Raw genomic sequence first — 19,562 nt, forward strand, 5'->3', positions numbered from 1 at the left:
GAAGGTCCACACGTCATCTTCTTAGCTCAAATTGAGTCATAAATTGTGTTGTCTGATACCTAACTCTTTGAAAGTGTTGATCTTAGTGTAAAAATGAAGTCTTATTTTTGTGTGTAACTTTGTCCTTTTTTCCAATGCCTGGTGAATTTCCTATAATTATGCATTGTTATTTTTCCTCAAGTGATAACTGAGAAGCACTTATGTTTAGAGCATTATTAGCTATTTAGGGCTCTTAGAAGACAATACTGGATAAGAAATTTCCCAGGTCCAGTTTAGCTACATCTGCATGGCACAATTAATTATTTAAAAATTACCTCTCATTTCAAGAGAGGTAGCTTGCTGGGAATACTTAGAGTCCGAAGACCTGAGTTCAAACCCCAGCTCACTGACATACTACATGTGACTATGTGACTTTTAGGGAGAAAAATCACTAAATAGTAATATTCTCTGAGCCTCAGTTTCCTTTTCTACAAAATGGAACAAATAATACTTCACAGGAATATTAGGAGGCTCAAATCAGATTTATATATCCAAAGTTATTTGTAAACTACAGAGCACTATGAGAAGCTAGGTAGTGTAGTGGTTAGACTCATCTTCCTGAGTTCAAATGTGACCTCAGACCCTTACTAGCTTACTGATCAAGTCACTTAACCTTTTTTGCCCCAGTTTCCTCATCTGTAAAATGAGCTGGGGAAGGGAATGGCATGCCACTCCAGTATCTTTGCTAAGAAGATCCCAAATGGGGTCATGAAGAGTTGGACATGACTGAAAAACCACTCAACACCAACAACATATGTAATCAACAACACTATAAAAATGTTGGCTTTCATTATCGGCATCTTCACCCAACCACTGAGCCTTTAGGCCATCTGGGGGTCTTAAGTGAGTTGGATTTTCGGTGAGGAGTAGTTAGTTGTAACCAACTGTGCATGTCCATCTGTGTTTTCTTCCTACCTCCTATAGGATACCGAGAGGGATTTCTTTGGAAGCGAGGTCGGGACAACGGACAGTTCTTAAGCAGGAAGTTTGTATTGACTGAACGAGAAGGGGCGCTGAAATATTTCAACAAAAATGACGTAAGCCCAGGATGGGTATGGGGATGTGGGGGTTTGGAGGTTGGACAAGGATACTTTGTAGTTGTGTAAGGGGTTAAAGCATGTCCTTTCTCTGCCTGTGACAAAACATTCCTCCTTTTTCAAAGTAAAGGATTATCTTGGTCTTCTCAGCCTCCAAGTTCCTCTCAAACACTTCAGCAGGAACAATTTAAAATTGAAGGCCTCTCTTCTTTCCCCCAGCCTACACCATTGTCCAAAGGAATAAGACAGAATGCTGAAGCTTTTGTACTCAACCTGGTTGGGGTGGGGGGGGCGGGGGGGCGGGGCAGAGTTTGATTTAAAGACTAAGTTCCCACAAGTCTAAATACTTGTATTCACAGATCATAGGATCATAGATTTGGAGTTTGAAAGGACCTTGGAGGTCTTTGTGCCCAACCCCTCTCATTTTATTTTTTTTACAGATAAAGGAACTGAGGCTCAGAGAGATGACCTGCCCAAGATCACACAGGCACTAAGTGTCAGGGCCAGGGTTTGAACCCACATCCTCTGACTTCAAATCCAGTGTTCTTTCCACCATTCTGCATTGAATAATGGCTCTCCTTCTGTCTAAAATTCCTTCAAGGCTGAAACTTGTAAAGCAAACAGCAGGCTAACCCGGGCAGGTCACATAACTTCTCTGGCCCTCAGTTTCCTCTTCTGTAAAATGAAGGTGTTGGATGCGATGACCTTTGAACCCCCTTCCAACACTAACTCTGTGAGCCTATGAGTGTTCCATACCCAGTTATGCCACATGCTGGCGCCCAGGCTCACTTACTCACATGCTATCTCACAGTGAGAATTCTCCCTTCTCTTAGCCGCCCCTGTGGGCACACATGAAATAGCTGACAATGGTCACTGTGGGCAAGGGGTAATTTGGGACAGTGGAAGAAGCTCTGGCTTTGGCATTGGTGTAGCCCCAAATCCTTTGTTTCTCTCTCCCCTTTAAATCTCTTAACTTCATTTACCTCATATATAATCCCTCATGGGAGATGAGCCAGAAGACTCCAAGACCCCCTCCCCCCAGCCTTGCTGTTCCAGGCCTCTTCCATTTTGTCATTGTGCTCCAGACACTTCATCCAATAGGCTGAATCCATCCTCTAACACCTCTGAAAAGCTAGCCTCCAACTGATGCTAGAATACCTCTAGTGAAGGGGAGTGGAGGCAGTCCATTCCACCCTAGGAAACTTTTCCTTAATATCAAGACTAAGGCTTTTTCTAGTTTTACCCATTACTCATAGTTCATATCCTTTGGTAGTCTATATGCCTTTCTTTTTCCTGACTCTCTCTTAGAGGGGGATGGATGAGTTCTGTCCTATCTCCTCTAGTCAGAAGGTCACAGAATCTGTATAAGTAAATAGAGCACTGGGACTGGAGTCAGGAAGACCTAAGTTCAAATCTTGCCTCAGGCACTAGCCGTGTGACCCTGGATGAGTCACTTAATCTCTGTTTGCCCCAGTTATCCCAACTATAAACTGGGGGGTAATAATAGCACCTGCCTCCCACAGTTGTTTTGAGAATTAAATGAGATAAGATTTATAAAGCAGCATACAAATATTTGCTGGTTAGCTAGGATCATAGATTAGAGCTGAAAGGAACCTTAGAGGCTGTCAGAGGTTAGCCTTATGGTCAACCCTTTTATTTTACAGATAAAGAAACTGAGGCCCAGAGAAGTAAAATGACACAGCTAGTCAGTACAAAAGGTGACATTTGAACCCAGTGCTTCCTGACTCCAAGTCCAGTGCACTCCATTCTGGCAATTCTCAGTTTGTTTTAGATAAGATAAAAGATAAAAAGAGAATAGGGAAAGAATGTTGGCAATCTATATTGCTCAGCCAACCCCCTCTACCCCCCTCATTCAGCCAGAGGAAGAGAATCATAGAACTTTCAAGCTGAAAGGGGCCTCTGTGGCCATGTAGCCCAAGATCAATCCAAAAGAGTTCTCTGCTAGAACACAGAATGCTCCTAACAAGGACTCAGAGGAATCCGCCAAACCAAGCATTTGATCAGACTGTCTCATGATCTGCCTCGGCAGGTCTCCAAATGCCACATGGCAAGGGACTCTTACAGGAATGGATGACGGGGGGTTGTGGTTGAGAACATTTAAATAGGTCAGAGAAGAGTCCCCTGTATGCGGCTGAGGACTCACTGGTGATACTGTTCCCTATTCCCCTTCCTCCCCGATACCTCCTACTTCAGCCAGAAATCTAAAGAGCATCCATCAGATGAGAAATCCCCAATAAACTTCCCATGAAGTCTTTGAAGTCACCTGGTCTATAAAGAAGAAGCTTGGGTGGCTCCCAGAAAGTTGTTACAATGGTTGTTCAGTCATTTATCAGTTGTAACCAACTCTTTGTGACCCTATTTGGGGTTTTCTTGGCAGAGATGCTATAGTGACTTGCCATTTTAGCTCATTTTACAAATAAGGAAACGGAGGCAAAACAGGGTAAAATGACTTGCCCAGAGCCACACAAGATAATAAGTGTCTGAGGCTGGATTTGAACTCGGCAAGATGAGTCTTCCTGACTCCAGGCCCAGCCCTCTATCCAGTGAGCCACCTAGATTGTCCCTAGAGTCAGGAAGACCTGAGTTCAAATTTGGCCTCAGATGTTAGCTATGTGACCCTGGGTAAATCATTTTAACCTCTCTTTGCCTTAATCCACTGGAGAAAGAAAGGGCAAAGCACTCCTGTATCTTTGCCAAGAAAACCCCATGAACACGGTCCATGAGGTCACAAAGAGTCAACAATAGTCTATAAGCAAGAACAATAATAATAGTCTATAAAGGACCTGGGAGTCGTCATTAGTTTCAGGGAACACTGTCACTCAAACAGCAAGCATTTATTGAGCACCTGCTGTTTGCTGGAGACATGAAAACAAAAATTAATCCATGTCTGCCCTCAGGGAGCCTACATTCCGTCCGGGGAGATAACATATATACACATAATTACGTACAAAATAAATAGAAGGTCATTTTGGGGGAGAGGCACTAACCGCTGGGTAGTCTTTTTGTTTTGTTTTGTTTTATAATGTTTGCTGAGCACTTTACAAATATCTCATCTGATCTTCACAATAACCCTGGGAGGTAGATGCTATTATGATGTCCATTTTACAGAGGAGGAAACTGAGGCAGACAGTGGTTAAGTGACTTGCCCGGGGTGCACAGCTAGTAAGTATCTGAAGTCTGTATTTGAACTCAGGTCTTCCTAACTCCAGGGCCAGGGGTGTAGCCACTGTTAAAATTGGTTGCCTCCTACTGAATGGTCTTTTTAAAGTGGGTTTTTGGGTTTTTTTTAAAATCTTTCCCCAAATTAAGATCAACTTTTATCTTGGGTGCATTCATCTCTCAGCTCTAACCCTCCCTCACCTCAGCAGCTGTCACATTAATGAACAGCAGGTCTGGGGAAGGAGCAGATGCTGAAAACAGCAGAAGAAAGAGAGGCGGCAGTAGGTCTGTGTGTTATAGCAAGTTCACCTCTTGCCTTAGGAGATGGGGCTGTTCGCTTTCTCCTTGACTGAACTTGGAATCAATGACTGGAGTCAAGTCTTGGCCCTTCTGCTTCCTGGGGGTCTGATCACGGGTCACCCACCAGACTGCTTTGAGCCTTGGTCCCTCATCTTTAAAAGGCGGGTAGTAAGACTCACACGACCTACCTATCTCATGGGATGTGATCGAGAACAGCAGTGCCTTTATCAACTGTCCGGTGATATAGAAACATGAGAGTTTTTTTCTTTTTCATGCAACATTTTTTCACTTTTATTGAAGCCTAAAATATATTCATATTCAACCAGATATAAATATAACCTAAAGGTTTTCTTTATTAAAAATATATTTGACATTTCTTCCCCTAACTTTTCTATCATAAATAGCGTACATATTTTTTTCTTACCCTCAAATTCACCTTTTATATCCCAAATAACTTCATATTTACCAAAAAAAAGCTGACAGGACTTTAGAGACCCTTTAGTTCACAAAATTCTTATTTCTTTCACTTATGGGTTTATTTTCTTAATTTCCCTTATTATTAATATTATCATTACATACATTATATTATATATATTCTCTTAAACATTTATACTGAAGTTTTTTCCCTCTCTATTTCCCTATAACTTGACCCCCTTACTTGTAACAAAAAAATATTGTTAAGTAAAAGACCAACATATTACCTATGTCTGGCAATAAATGCCTCATTCCGCATCCGCAATCCCGCTCCTCTTGCCAAGAAAATACGAGCTTTTTCTACAGATTCTGTATCAAATCCTGCATAAATTCTACATTTACCACTTGATGTGAAGCTGTCAGCCTTGACTCTACAGGAAATAGAGAGCCCTCACCGTCTGGAGGTTGAGAAGATGCATTGGGGGCCAGAGAGGATGATGGGTCTGCAGGGATTGGTAGAGCCCAGAAGAAGTCAGGTGTGAGAAAAATGAAAGAGCCAGGTAGCTTGTAGTCCTTATTCTACCCATACTGAGGTTGTGTCTATACAACAGAAAGCCACCAGACTGAGAGCCTGTCTGGCATTTTCAGCCATCAGTACAAGCCAATCAGTTTAACCTCATGACCAGCCTGATGGATTATTCTGGAAACAGGCAGAAAAAACAACAATACCCAAGTGGAAAATGTGTTTCAATGACCCATGGACTGACAGGAGCTAAATGACATGTCCCTGGGCAGACATGAGAAGGGCTTGCCACCCCATGGACTGAGTTGAACTGGCTACCAGGATTCCACTGACAGCCAGACACCACATCTCAACAAGCCTGGGGATATATGGAGCCCAGGGAATTGGCAACATAACTCAGCACTGGGCAGGAGAACAGACTCCTGGAAGAGCAATGGCAAGCTCTGGGGAGGGAGGCATGATAACCCTTTGGCTCAGCGGGGAGCAGACAGCAGGTGTATTATTCTGTTGTCTGGCCATTTCGGTCATTCTTCTCCAAGGCCAAAGGACTCATCCACAAAGAAGGGCTTTATTTTACCCTGAGTGACTTGGGGCCTTCTGGTAAGGGGTGGAGTGAGTCCATTGAAGCATCAGAAAAGGAAGCCATTGGCGTAACTCTCTGACCAAGGAATGCTCAGGATAATCCTCTGACGTGTTTTCCTGGCTGCCAACTAGATCTGATTTTGTTTTCTAGGCAAAGGAACCCAAAGCGATTATGAAGATTGAACATTTAAATGCCACTTTCCAGCCGGCCAAAATTGGGAATCCTCATGGCCTCCAGATCACTTACTTGAAAGATAACAGTACCAGGAATATTTTTGTGTACCATGAAGATGGCAAGGTAAGGGCGGTGAGGAAACTGGCAATCGGGTAGGGTCCTGTTTCAGATGTGGATGAGGACGGCTTCTGGAGTCTGAGGGACTTGATTTTCACTTGGGGAAAAAACTCCTCTTGTGGTTTAACATTCATCGAAGGAAGGGGAAGCAGACTCTGTTGTAACTTCTCCATCGAGTTTCCCAAACATCAAGGGTAAGACAAATTGCCTCATTCCACAGAGTTCCTTTCTGGCTTGAAGCTACATGAACAGCATGATGCAGGAGATGGCAACGGTGAACTGTTAGGGGCAGCTGGCATTCCTGAGCCAGGCAGGGAGGGAAATGGACTCAGGGATCAGACGACTTAGATGACGGAAAGAAGAACAATTACGGGAAGGGCAGGGGGATTTGTGACACGGGGTAACCATGGGGCACACCTTCTTATCTACTTTACTTCTCTCAGGAATTGACATTTCCTAAGAAGTGAAGTATATCTGAAAAAAAGATGATGGGGCAAGATCTTTAAAGGCAATAATATGGAAATTAACCCAAAAAATTGATAGTAATGCTAACTAGCATTTATCTGGCACCTTATGTTTGCATAACACTTTACCAGTATTATTTGATTTGAGTCTCACAACCCTGAGTCAGCGCTGTTATTATCTCCATTTTGCATATAAGGAACCTGAAACCGAGATAGGTGAAGAGAATTGCCCAGGGTCACATAGCTAAGTATCTGAGGTTAGATTTGAACTCAGGTCTATTGCCCTATCCACTTAGCTGCCCGACTGAAATTAAAAAAGTTCCTCTCTGTTGGCACTAGGGCAGAGCCCCCATCACTGTTTGCTCTGAGGGGTAGAGGGAAGGAAACAAAGAAAAAGAATAGAAGTACAGAGAAGGCCTAGTACAGTGGAAAGAACTTGAACCGAGTGCTGGATTATAAACCTGACTTTGCTTCTGACTTACTTTATGAACTCAGTCAAGTCTTTACCTTTCTGGGATTCAGTTCCCTTATTTCTAAAATGAGGATGCTGGACTAGTTATTTGGAAGGTCTCTTCCTAGCCTAACATTCTTTGAGACTGCACTACAAAAGGAATAGACAGTATGGGACCTGACCCTTGAGTAATTTATACTATAATGAACAAGACATTCCAGTCACATGGAAAGAAATATGAAAATAGCTATAAGGACATAACACATGTAAACAAGAGTGAATTTAGTAAATATATTTATTGATATCTTCTTTTTCTTCTTTAGAGCAGCTAGGTGGCTCAGAGGATAGTGTACTGGGTCTGTAGTCAGGAAGACCTGAGTTCCACTCCAGTCTCAAACACTTACTAACTATATGACCCTGGGCAAGTCTCTTTGCCTTAATCTACTGGAGAAGGAAATGGCGAATCGTTCCAGTATCTTTGCCAAGAAAACCACAGGCATGACTGAATGGCTTAACTAACAGTCTCCATATTACCTTCATTTCTGAAAATATCCCTTTCTCACCTCCTGGGCAAATTAACCCTTATAACAAAGACTCTTAAATAAAGGACGTGTGGGAAGGGAGGAGGAAAGAAGCAGTTTAGCAAAACTAGACAGAGTTTGACATTGTATACAACGTTCCACACCCATAGTCTTCCACCTCTACAAAGAAGAGAAGCAGGCACTTTTTCTCATAAGAGTGAAGTAAATATTCTGAGGACCCTTAGGGACAGTATTAAAGCACTGAACAGTGGGCAAGACGGGAGCCCACTGGGGTTAGTCAAAGAGGGCTTTGGAGAAGAGGTATAGCATGGCATGATGTCGAATTATAATGATAGCTAGCATTTATATGACACCTTATGGTTTGCAAAGCACTTAATAGATGCCATCTCATTTGATTCTCACAACAAACCTGGGAAGTAGGTATTATTAATATCCCCATTTTCCCAGATGGGAAAACTGATTCTGAGGGAATTATCCAGGATCCGAATTCTAGTCAGGATTTGATTTCAACGTTTCCTAATTCCAATTCCAATGTTCTATCCACTGTGCCTACTGGCTGAAGGGACAGTCATCATCCAAAGTGGGTTCCCTCTTTGGGATTTCTATTTGGGTCCAGTAGAAAAGTGTCACTCTTGTTGAGAGCCATCACAAAGTACATCTCTCACTGTCTCTGCTTCTTTCTCTGTGTGAGTCTGTCTTTGTCTCTGCCTCTGCGTATCTCTCTGTCTCTCTTTGTGTGTCTTTGCCTGTCTTTATGTGTTTCTCTCTCTGTCCCTGTGTGTCTCTATCTCTGTCCCTGTGTCTATATCTATTTCTGTCTCTCTCTCTCTGTCTCTCTGTGTCTCTGTCTCTGCCCCAGCCCCTCCCCAGGAGAAGAGTAACATTTCCTTGAGATTCTCAAAGCAGATCTGTACCTGCAGTTTGATTTCAGCAGATGGCCTTCCAATTATAGTTGGCAGGAGAGCCTAGTTAGGTAGACAGTTCCCTGTAGTTCTGTGATATCTGAAACTATTCAAGCCCCTTCCATCGGGGAAGTGGTAGAAATTATGTCAGTGAGAGGAGCTACATCCTTGACCAGCTCTGGGCCTCTTGTAAACCCCAGGTCCAGTCTTTCTGGAAAAGATTGCAACTTAGGAAGACATTGAAGCTGGCTTCAGGCCAGCAGGTGTTTGCCTTTTACCCCCAGTAGTATTTCCCTTTTGTTATTTGCTTTGGGCTCATACCAGATGGGGCAAAGGAATGCTCCCCAATCTTTAGCTTCAAGGCCAAAGTCTAAGAAAGACAAAGAGTCTGGTCCCCAACTACCCAGGATCCTCTGCAACTAAAGCAGATTTCCTGTGGATTTCTGCCTCCCTAGCATAAAAGAAAAAACTACAATTCTAGAGATTAGAGCTGGCTACGTCTTGAGATAATGAGCTCCCCATGATTGGAAGTACTCCATCTGAGACAAGAGAAACTTTCTTTTGGGGTGCTATGAAGCAGGGAGGGGTGCTCTTTTTTAAAATAAAATTTTATTAATATCTTTTATTTTTACATTGTTAAAATTTCTCCTACATCTCCTCCCTCACTTAATTATCTCATATTAAAAAAAATTTTTTTAAAGAAATGAAAAGAGGAAGAAGAGGGGGAAAAACATAACAAAACAGATCTGGCACATCAGAAAAGTCTGAAAATATACACAATATTCCACATCTATGGACTTCCCACCTCTGGCAGGGGTTGTTCACCATTTTTGTGGCATGGATGTCTTTGGCAATCTGGTGAAGCTTGTGACTGGATGAGCCCCTTTTCAAAAGAATGGCTTTAAGTACATAAAATAAAATACAAAGGAAACTTAATTAAATGGAAATACAATTATCCACCTATTTTTTAAAAAATTCACGGACCCCTCCCCGAAAAATCTATATAAGGGGACACCTTGGCCCCCAGGGTTAAGAATCTGTACTTGCCATAGAGAGTTCTTGAATGAGGTGGCAGGAAGCTCTGAACTAGACTTCTAAGGGGTCCTTCCAGGGGCCTCCAAACCCCTCCTTTTACAAATGTGCAAAGTGAGGACCAGAAGGCATATGGCATATTTGAGACCACACCGTTGGTTAATTGCAGAGCCAGTCAGGATAAGAATCCACATGTTCTAGTCTAATGCCATAATATATGGGAAGCACTTTGCAAACCTTTAAGTGCTAGATAAATGTTATCTAATTAATTATTAATTATCTCCTCATTCTGTCGCTGAGCTCCACTGCACACCATCCGGCTTCCCTCTAAACCCCCCACGAATTCCTAATTCTGTGTGCCAGTTACAGCCTCTCCTGCATGGCTGTAAGTAACCCTGCAGCGTGGGTGGAAACTCTCAGCTGCTACAAAATGGATTTTATAAATAAACTCCCTCCCCTCCCCCTCCCCCACCTAGGCAACCCAGAGGCTGCATGAAACAATTGAAATAAAGATGATTGTAAAAACAGGCTAATTGAGAAAGGAAGGAAGGAAGGAAGGAAATGAGGAAAGAAGGAAAGGAAAGAAATGAGGAAGAAAAGAGAAGGGAGGAAGGGAAGCCTGAAGGAGGAGTCATTTATCTTAAATAATTAGCAGGACTGCAAAGCAGCTGAGGCTGGACTCCTTGGCACAGAGCCCACCAGAACAGGTTAACAAAGGATGGTTGTATTTTGGGGGTGCTCCTGAGAACAGGGTAAGCCAGCAACTTCTCCTTGACTCCCCTCTACAGTGGACCACCCTTGGCCTCATTGGCTCCTGACCCCCCTCAAATATTAATGGCCCTTTCTCTCGGGGAGCATTACCAATCTGCATCTTCTAAGAGTGGCTATTGCTGAATAACCACACCCAGCCTTTGCCAGGACATCTAGGTATGAACATTTTTCCAGGCTGTGATTTCCAGTCTTCAGAAATAATACTGGGGGCACAGCTAGGTGGCACAGTGAATACAGCACCAGCCCTAGAGTCAGAAGGACCTGAGTTCAAATCTACCCTCAAACACTTGACACCTCCTAGCTGTGTGACCTTGAGCAAATCAATTAACCCCGAGTGCTTTGCCACCCCCCTCCGGAAGGAAGAAATAATACTGGGATGGAGGGAGGTACTCATGCATGAGTTAATATGATAGCTTTCCAAATTTCCCATGAAATACTCTAGCCATGGCACTTCATTAGGATCTTTCTCCATATTTCCATATAACATGATATCCATAAGAACAATCCTAAGAATCAATGACATTTATTTCAAATTTCAGTATTTACAAATCACTCTGTTTTCATTATCTCATTTCATCTTTGGAACATCTCTGTGAGGTATGGGGTGGGGGAGGGGAAGGTAACAAGCATTTATCAAGAGCCTGCTGTTTGCCATACTTTGTGCTAAAGCCCTGCTTTACTGATATGGTCTCATTTGATAATAAAGGGATCCATAGCATTGTCCCCATGTTACAACCCAGGCTACTTAGACACAGAATAGTTAGGTGATTTACCCCATCTCACACAGCTACTGAGGGACAGAATTGACACTCAAACCCAGGTCTGCTGATGCCAAACCCAGGGCCATTTCTTCTACCCTGCCATTGCCTCTGGTATACTATGTCAGACCCTCCGTTCACTCTGAAACTTTTACACAGAGGTTTCTCAGCATCACAACTACATCATCTCATTTAATCTTTGCAAGAATAAAGAGATAGGTATTAAAGGTTTTATCGTCCTCCTTTTAGAAATGAGGAAAATCAGTCCAATTGACCTGCCCTAGATCACAAGGTTAGTAAGTAACAGAGGTGTGTTCTTTTGGCACTAGCCTACTTTCCCCCACACTCCCCAGGAGGTAAAAAGTAGAGCTGGATAGTTTTGTTACTACCTTGTAAGATTTGTGGTTGCTGTTCAATTGTTTTTCAGTTGTGTCTTTGGGTTTTCTTGGCAAAGATACTGGAGTGTGATTTGCCATGACTTCCTCCAGTTCGTTTTACGGACTGATAAAATGAGACAAACAGGGTTAAGTGACTTGCCCAGGGTCACACCACTAGAAAGTGTCTGAGGCTAGATTTGAACTCAGAAAGATGAGTTTTTCCAACCGTAGACCTGGTGCTCTGTGCACTCTGTGCGCCACCTAGCTGCCCCATATGGGTGTATATTTCTTTAAAAAATAAGTTGTGTGTAGCAAGAGTTTACAATTCCCTATACACGCTTCCTTCATGTCCTTATTTGCACATTGAGATATTTGTTGGTGACTGTGTTCTTAAGAAAAAAGAAAATTTAATTTTAAAAAAGAGAATAAGAGTTGAACCCAGGTTCCCTGACTCCAAATCCAGGGCTCTTTCTGAAAACAAAAAGAACCACACAGAACCAAAAATGGTCTTTTCGCCCAAACAGTTTCTAATAACTTATTTAGATCACTAATTGGTGGATGGTGCTACTGTTGAGCAGCTAGGTGGCAGAGTAGACAGAGCACTGGACCTGGAGTCAGGAAGACCTGAGTTCAAATCCTCCCTCAGATACTTATTAGCTATGTGACTTGTCACTTAACCTCTATTAGCCTCAGTTTCCTCATTTGTGAAAATAGGAATAATAGCACCTACTTCCCAGCATTGTTGTGAAAATCAAATGAGATAATATTTGTAAAGTGCTTCTTTGTAAAGGTTTAAGTTCTGTGTGTGGTTTGGTCATTTTCAGTCACGTCTGACTCTTCCTGACCCCATTGGGGGTTTTCTTGGCAAAGATACTGGAGGGGTTTGCCATTTCCTTCTCCAGCTCATTTTACAAATGAGGAAAGTGAGGTAAACAGTTAAGCGACTTGCAAAGGATCACACAATAAGTGTCTGAGGCAGATTTGAACTCAGATATTTCTGACAACAGACCTGGCACTCAAACCACTGTAGGTTCCCACAGCTGCCCCAAAACTCTATATAAATGCTAGATGTTATTATTTTTATAAGGAATAGTGATAGTGAATAGATACAGAACTCCCAAATGAGGAAACTCTCTTATCAATGCAGGTTGGCACCTGTCTCTACAACTTAGGGTCTTAGAGACTAGCCTAGAACACTGAAAATTGAAATGACTTGTCCAGGGTCAACACAATCAGTATATGTTAGAAGTAAGACTTGAACCTAGACCTTCTAGGCTTTGCCATGCTGCCTCATTTAATAATAATAGCTGGTATTTATATAGCTTTTTATTTACAAAGTACTTTATATGTTACCTCATTTGATCCTTACAACAACCCTGCAAGGTGGATATCATTAATATCCCCATTTTACAAATGAGGAAACTGAAGCATTAGAGTGTTTAAGGGATTTGCCCAGGGTTAGATAACTAGCAAGTATCTAAGACAGAGTTAGAATTCAGGTCTTCCTGGCTCCAAGTTCAACATAGCCACCTAGATGCCTGTATTACTGTAAACAACCAGAAAGTGACTGAGGCCATCATGAATCAAATATGGCATTGTGTGATATGAGCAGCAAAGTTACCAATCCACTGGTTCTGGAATCAGGAAGGCTCATCTTTCTGAGTTCAAATCTAATCTCAGACATTTACTACCTGTGTGACCCTGGGTGAGTCATTTTACCCTATTTCTCTCAGTTTCCTCATCTGTAAAATGAGCTGGAGAAGGAAATGGCCAACCACTCCAATAACTTTGCCAAGAAAATCCCAAAATGGGATCACAAAGAGGTGGGCAAGACTGAAAACAACTAGCTATGTGATGTGAGAGACTCTAGCGGTCTGGAATCTGTCTCAGACGTATTCATGGAAGACTGGGGGACCTCAGAAGAGTGCCTTGGTGAAGGTGTGGTAGGAGGAAAAGTGTTATGGAAATGTCCTTGATGGAGTCAATTGAAAATAGCATTTTACCAATGTGACATGCTCCACAAATGTTCAGGATAATATGAGATGATTTCAGAGACTTCAGTTCATCAGACTCCTTTATAGGAAAAATACCTCAAAGGATTGCAATTACATTTGCAGTCAATTCCTCTTTAGAGACAAAGCCTCTTGGAAAATGTCTTTGAGGAAGGGACATGAAGCCAGGATTCCGCCCCAGAAATGGAGTTACCTTCCCAGTTTGGGGGATTTTGATGATTAGTTCCTAGTAAACATATTCTCATTTGACCGTTGCCTTCTCCTCTGTCCACAGTTCTGACTGGTCCCCTGGATGGAAGTAGCAAATCTAGTTTCTCAAGAACAGTCTTCTGACAATGTTTGTTTCATTACCCCGATTTCTTTTCTTCTCCTCAGGAAATTGTGGATTGGTTCAATGCCATCCGTGCAGCCCGATTTCATTACTTACAAGTGGCATTTCCTGGGGCCAGTGATATTGATGTGAGTTGATTCATATTTGATTGAAGTAACTCCTTAATGTCTCCAGTGAGTGATGTGGTCCTACCATTCTCCAACAGAGGCAAACAGGGTAAAGTGACTTGCCCAGGGTCACATAGCAGTAAAGTATCTGAGGCCAGATTTCAACTCAGGAAGATGAGTCTTCCTGACTCCAGGGTGCCACCTAGCTGCCCCAGTTTCCCCATCATCACTACCCCTTTTTCAATCACCTTCTCCCCTCCCCCACAACCCCAGCTGCCAAAAAGGCATGTAAACCTTGGAAAAATTGTGTCCTTGCTTAGTAGCTAGCTAGTTCAAACACTGCTAAAGTGGGCGAATCAAGAGATATCCTTCCTTGACCCAAGAATTGGTTCCATCTTGTCAATGCATATCAATGGGAATAATCTTTTTTTTTAAGTTTCATCAGAAACATCATTCCAAACAATTAGACTTGCTTAATGACTATTTACTCTTATATTAATTCCATCACACTTTCACTTCCTTCTTCCACATCCCTATTAGAATTGTGTCTGTTCATCCTCAGTTGTTCTTCTTTGATCATGAAATTATTCCCTTCTTCTAGTTCTGCTTTTTTCACATTGCATTATTTTGTAAAGATCTTTCCAGATTCCTTTGTATTCCCTTATCCTAATTAATTACATTATAATATTTCATTATGTTATGGTACCATAATTTATTTAACCATTCCCCTGTTGTTGGACACTAATTTTTTCCAGTTTCTTTCGATCATACATAAGGGTACTATGAAAATCTTTGAACAGATAGTTCCTTTAAAAAAAAACAAACAACTTTTCAGCATATATCCAGCAGTGGAATTATTTTGTAATAGGTTATTTTTGTAATTTTTACTACATACTGCCAGATTACTCTTTAAATTTTTTTAGTTTATTATTTATTTTTAACATTCTTTTCTTTTTAAATTTTGCATTCCAAATTCCCTTCCTCCCTCCCACCCACTGAGAAGGCAAACAATATGATATGAATTATGCATGTGAATTCATACAAAATGTATTTCCATATTAGCCATTGTTTGTTGTTCAGTCATTTCAATCATGTCAGACTATCCACGTGCCAATTTGGGGTTTTCTTGGCAAAGAAAATGGTTTTCCATTTCCTTCTCCATCTCATTTTACAGATGAGGACACCAAGGCACACAGTGACTTGCCCAGGGTCACACAGCTAGTAAATGTCTGAGGTCACATTTGAACTCAGGAAGATGTCATTGTGACTCCAGAACCAGCACTCTGTCCACTGTGCCACCTAGCTGCCATATTGAAAAAAAAACAAACAAGAAAATTAAAGAAAGTGAGAAAAATTACACTTCAATTTGCCTTCAAGAGTTCGTTAGTTCTCCCTCTGGAGGTGGATAGCATTTTTTCATCATGAGTTCTTTGGAACTGTCATGAAGCAGCGTATTGATCTGAGTATCACAGATGAACATCATTACGGCATCACTGCCACTGTGCACAGTGATCTCCTGGTTCTTCTCGCTTCACTTTGCATCAGTTCACATAAGTTTTGCCATATTTTTTTTTTCTGAAATCATCCTGCTTGTCCTCTCTTCTTCTTTTTAAAAAAAATGTATTTATTTATTTTTAGTTTTTAACATTCATTTCCATAAGATTTTGAGTTCCAAATTTTCTCCCCATCTCTCCCCTCCTTCTACCCCAAGACAGAGTGTAATTTGATACAGGCTCTACATAGACATTCCTGTTTAACCTATTTTCACATTAGTCATGTTGTAAAGAAGAATTAGAACCAATGGGAGAAACCAGGAGAAAGAAGAAACAAATAAAAAAAGGAAAAAAGAGACAGAGCAAAGAATATGCTTTGATCTACATTCAAACTCTGTATTTCTTTTTCTGGATGTGTACAGCATTTTCCATAGTTGTTTTTGGATCCTTGCATTGCTAAGAAGAGATAAGTCTATCAAAGTCAGTTATTGCCATTGTGACTGTTACTATGTATAGTGTTCTCTTGGTTCAGCATCCGTTCATTCAAGTCTCTCCAGTTTTTTCTGAAGTCTACCTGCTCATCATTTCTTATAGTACAATAGTATTCCATCAGCAATCATATACCACAACTTGTACAGCCATTCTGCAATTGAAATTAGGGAAGCCTTCATGCATAATAAGGGCTAAAAGAAATTAAACTTTTAAATTTTTTTTCAATTGGCAAGCATTTATTTTCTCTCCGTCCTACCTTCCTTTCCCCATTGAACAGCAGCAAAAAAAGAGAAAGAAAGAGAGAGAGAGAGAGAAAAGGAAACCCTTGTAGTCAAATAAAGCAGTTTCCCACATTGGCCATGTCCAAAAATTCTGTGGCTTGAATTCATCTCCCCATCTAGAGGTGAGTCACATGCTTCATCTTTGGTCATCTAGAATCATGACTTGGCAATGCATCAGATAGAATCCTCAGACTTTCCAAGGTATTTTTTCTTTATAAGAAGAAATTTAACCATATAAAACATGAAGATGAAGGAGAACGTTCCAGGCATGGGGCACTGAGTGAGCAAAACAAGGAAAGGGGAAAGGTATGTTCTTAGCATCAGCAGTCATTGGCCTTGGACCTGGATTATGTAGAAAGGAGTAAGATGAAATCAGATAGGAAGGGGGCCAGACTTTGGAGAAGCCTGAATGCCAGACAAAGAAAACTGAATCTTAATAGACAGTGGGTAGCCACTAAATATTTTTGAGAAGATGAATATCATAACCAGATCTGTGTTTAAAAACAGATTTCAGGCAATAGAATGAGAGTTGGACTACAAGGAAAAGAGAGAAGACAGAAGACTTTTAAAAGCCTATCTCAGTAGCCAAAGATAATACTAATAAGAGTCCCCAAACTCTGGGCTGACCCAGTAAGGTTATATTCTCTCATTTGGCCCACTGCCCTTACCTACCACAAATCCAGGAAAATCTCCAAGTATAGATTAGGTCTAGCTTGTGTCTATGTTTCTCCAGATATTGGTAACAATGTGCGTATCAAGGATGGACCATTCTGTATTTCAACCCACAGAAAATGAGGAAGACAAAAGGCAGGAGCCCATAAACTCAAACATACATGTGCACATACATACATGTATGTACATACATGTGTGTATATGAATATGTACATATAGGTGATGGCATAATATATAATAACACCAATATTCCATTGACTTCTTTTTCAAAGAGATCTCTGAGGACTTAGACTTCCCTAGAAAGAAGAAGTTAAGCAGTAACATCCTTTCACATCAGACCCATGTCCATATAGTTCACTGTAATAGCAGGGCTGTCACGGTCCTCCTCAGGAATGAAAAACAAGCTATAGTAACAGTCCCAGCAGGGGATGGCATGCTGCCCCTCTTGGAACAGGGGGCATTTAAGTTGGGCTCTTAAGGATTAGAAGAAATTAAACTGTCTGTGTGATATGACTTTAGCTGAAGGGGCCATGTGGGTGATCTTCTTTCTCCAAGGTGGGATTCTCTTCAGGGATGATTTTTGAAATCTGTTTAAGGACCTCTTTGGGGCCAAAGGTTAAGAACTCCTCCCATAGAAAAAGTTTCTGAATTGGTTTAGGGGGGTAAGAGAATTTCACTAGATGACCTCTAAGGTCCTATTAAGGCTGTGCTATGATTCCATAAACCCCTCATTTTATAAACATGGAAACTGAGGGCCAGAATGGATGTGACATGCTTGAAATTAATCTATTTCTCTAGAACATCCAGCACCCTGACTTTTGAACTTGGGGTCACTCATAAAGCAACTCCCAAGGCTGGTGCTTCCTAGATTCTTACTAGGAATTACACTGCCTGGTATTTTTAAATCCTTCTTTTACACGGGAGCTCTTGAAGATTGCCCATAACCTACCATCATGAGCCACATGGATGAGCACAGTAATACTCTTGCCATGTGCCTTTTCAGGAAATAGTTGCTACTGTCTCTTGGGCTGGGAAAAGTCCACACTCAGGATCCTTTCTTTAGCTGAGTGAGCAAACATATTTCTCCCATGTGTTTCCTCCCTAAGACAGCCATTACCCGGTCCTTTGGGAGGGTTGGTGGTGGAGGGGATAAGGAGGTGAGTAGTTCAGGACAATACTGTGCAGACGTAGCTTTTCTCTCCCCCTTCTTCTGGAAAACAAATTGGCCGTGCTCTTTACTGCTGTAGTCTGTCTGCTCAGTTTTGTAGACCATGGAAAGAGATTTTGGCAATTGTCTATCCTCTTGATTCTGTCAGCTAATCTGGAGGTATCCCAGGTCATGGAAAAATAATCAGAAATTGTGTGTGCCCTCAAACATGGCAGAAATGCACATGTTCTTACTCTCCATGCCAGGGGGGTTGCCCCTTACCTTTCAAACAAAAGCTCATGAAATTAGTCTGGCAGTTCCCAAGATTGGTTGATTAACCCCATTACCCTAGGATAGTGGAAGTGGGAATAGAGAGGACAGGACCAATGCAGGAGTTGATTTTGGGAGTAAAATGCACAAGATAAGAGAAAGTGATGGGAAGGGAGGTAAAAGAGTCAAAGATAACGAAAGGTTTGAACCTAGAAATGGAGAAGTAGGTTTGGGAAGAAGGAGAATCTCGGTTCTCACGTTGAGTTCAAGGTGCCAGGTAGAGATGCCCTGTCAGCGGCAAGAGAGGTTGGTCTGGGGTTGGCTCGAGAAGGAAATCTGCAAAGAGGTGGTAGTTGAAGTCATAGAAGAAAATGAGATTCCCAAGTGAGTTTGTGTAAAGAAAAGCAGAAAGTAAGGGACAGAATGTTGGCCTTAAGGAATGGGGGTGGGGAGTAGGGTTGGAAATGAGGAATCGGCAAAGGAAATAGTGAGTGAGTAGAAGGAAAACTGGGAAAGTGTGTGTGGTTGTCTCCAAAAGCCAAAAGGAGGGAGGGAGAGACAGAGATAGAGACTGAGAAGGGGGGAGAGAGAGAGAAAAGGAGAGGGAGAGACAGAGAATAGGGGAGAGAGAGAAGGGGAGGGGGAGGGAGAGAGAAGGGAGAAGGAAAGACAGGGGGAAGAGGGGGCTGGGGAGGAGGGGAGAGGGAGAGAGCATTTCCCATAAGTTAGCACGAAAAGTAAATGACATTCCATTCCAATGCTTATGTACAGGCTGTTTCCCATGCCTAGAATGCCCTGCCTCCTCACCTCTGCATTGTAGTCAGTCAACAAGCATTTATTAAACTTGGAAGGGGCCAGGGTGTGTAATGCCAAATAGAGGATTTTATGATTCTGGAATCAATAGGGAGCCTGAGTAGTGGGAGTCAGTGACATATTTAGACCTGCCCTTTAGGAAAATCACTTTGTCAGCTGAGGGGAAGATGGATTAAATAGTGGGAAAGAGACTTGACCAATCAGAAGGCTAGAAGAATCCCTAAATTATATGGTATAGCCCAGATGCCACCTGTTTTCGTGCCCCCCCCCCCAATTGTAT

General features: G+C 41.9%; 1 protein-coding gene across 2 annotated transcripts in view; it reads left to right on the forward strand.

Annotated features, from left to right (window-relative positions):
* The window catches only part of ADAP1 (ArfGAP with dual PH domains 1), a 163,986-nt gene that overhangs the window by 135,107 nt on the left and 9,317 nt on the right, over positions 1 to 19,562 (forward strand). The window contains exons 5-7 of one of the 2 annotated variants that reach the window (XM_072597779.1): positions 964 to 1,076; positions 6,227 to 6,373; positions 14,052 to 14,135. In XM_072597779.1, the coding sequence (XP_072453880.1) occupies positions 964 to 1,076; positions 6,227 to 6,373; positions 14,052 to 14,135 (344 nt within the window). The remainder of the gene's footprint in view (positions 1 to 963; positions 1,077 to 6,226; positions 6,374 to 14,051; positions 14,136 to 19,562) is intronic. The other variant, XM_072597780.1, reaches the window with a different exon arrangement.

This window comes from Notamacropus eugenii, chromosome 3 (assembly GCF_028372415.1).
Source record: "Notamacropus eugenii isolate mMacEug1 chromosome 3, mMacEug1.pri_v2, whole genome shotgun sequence".
Taxonomy (NCBI): Eukaryota; Metazoa; Chordata; class Mammalia; order Diprotodontia; family Macropodidae; genus Notamacropus; species Notamacropus eugenii.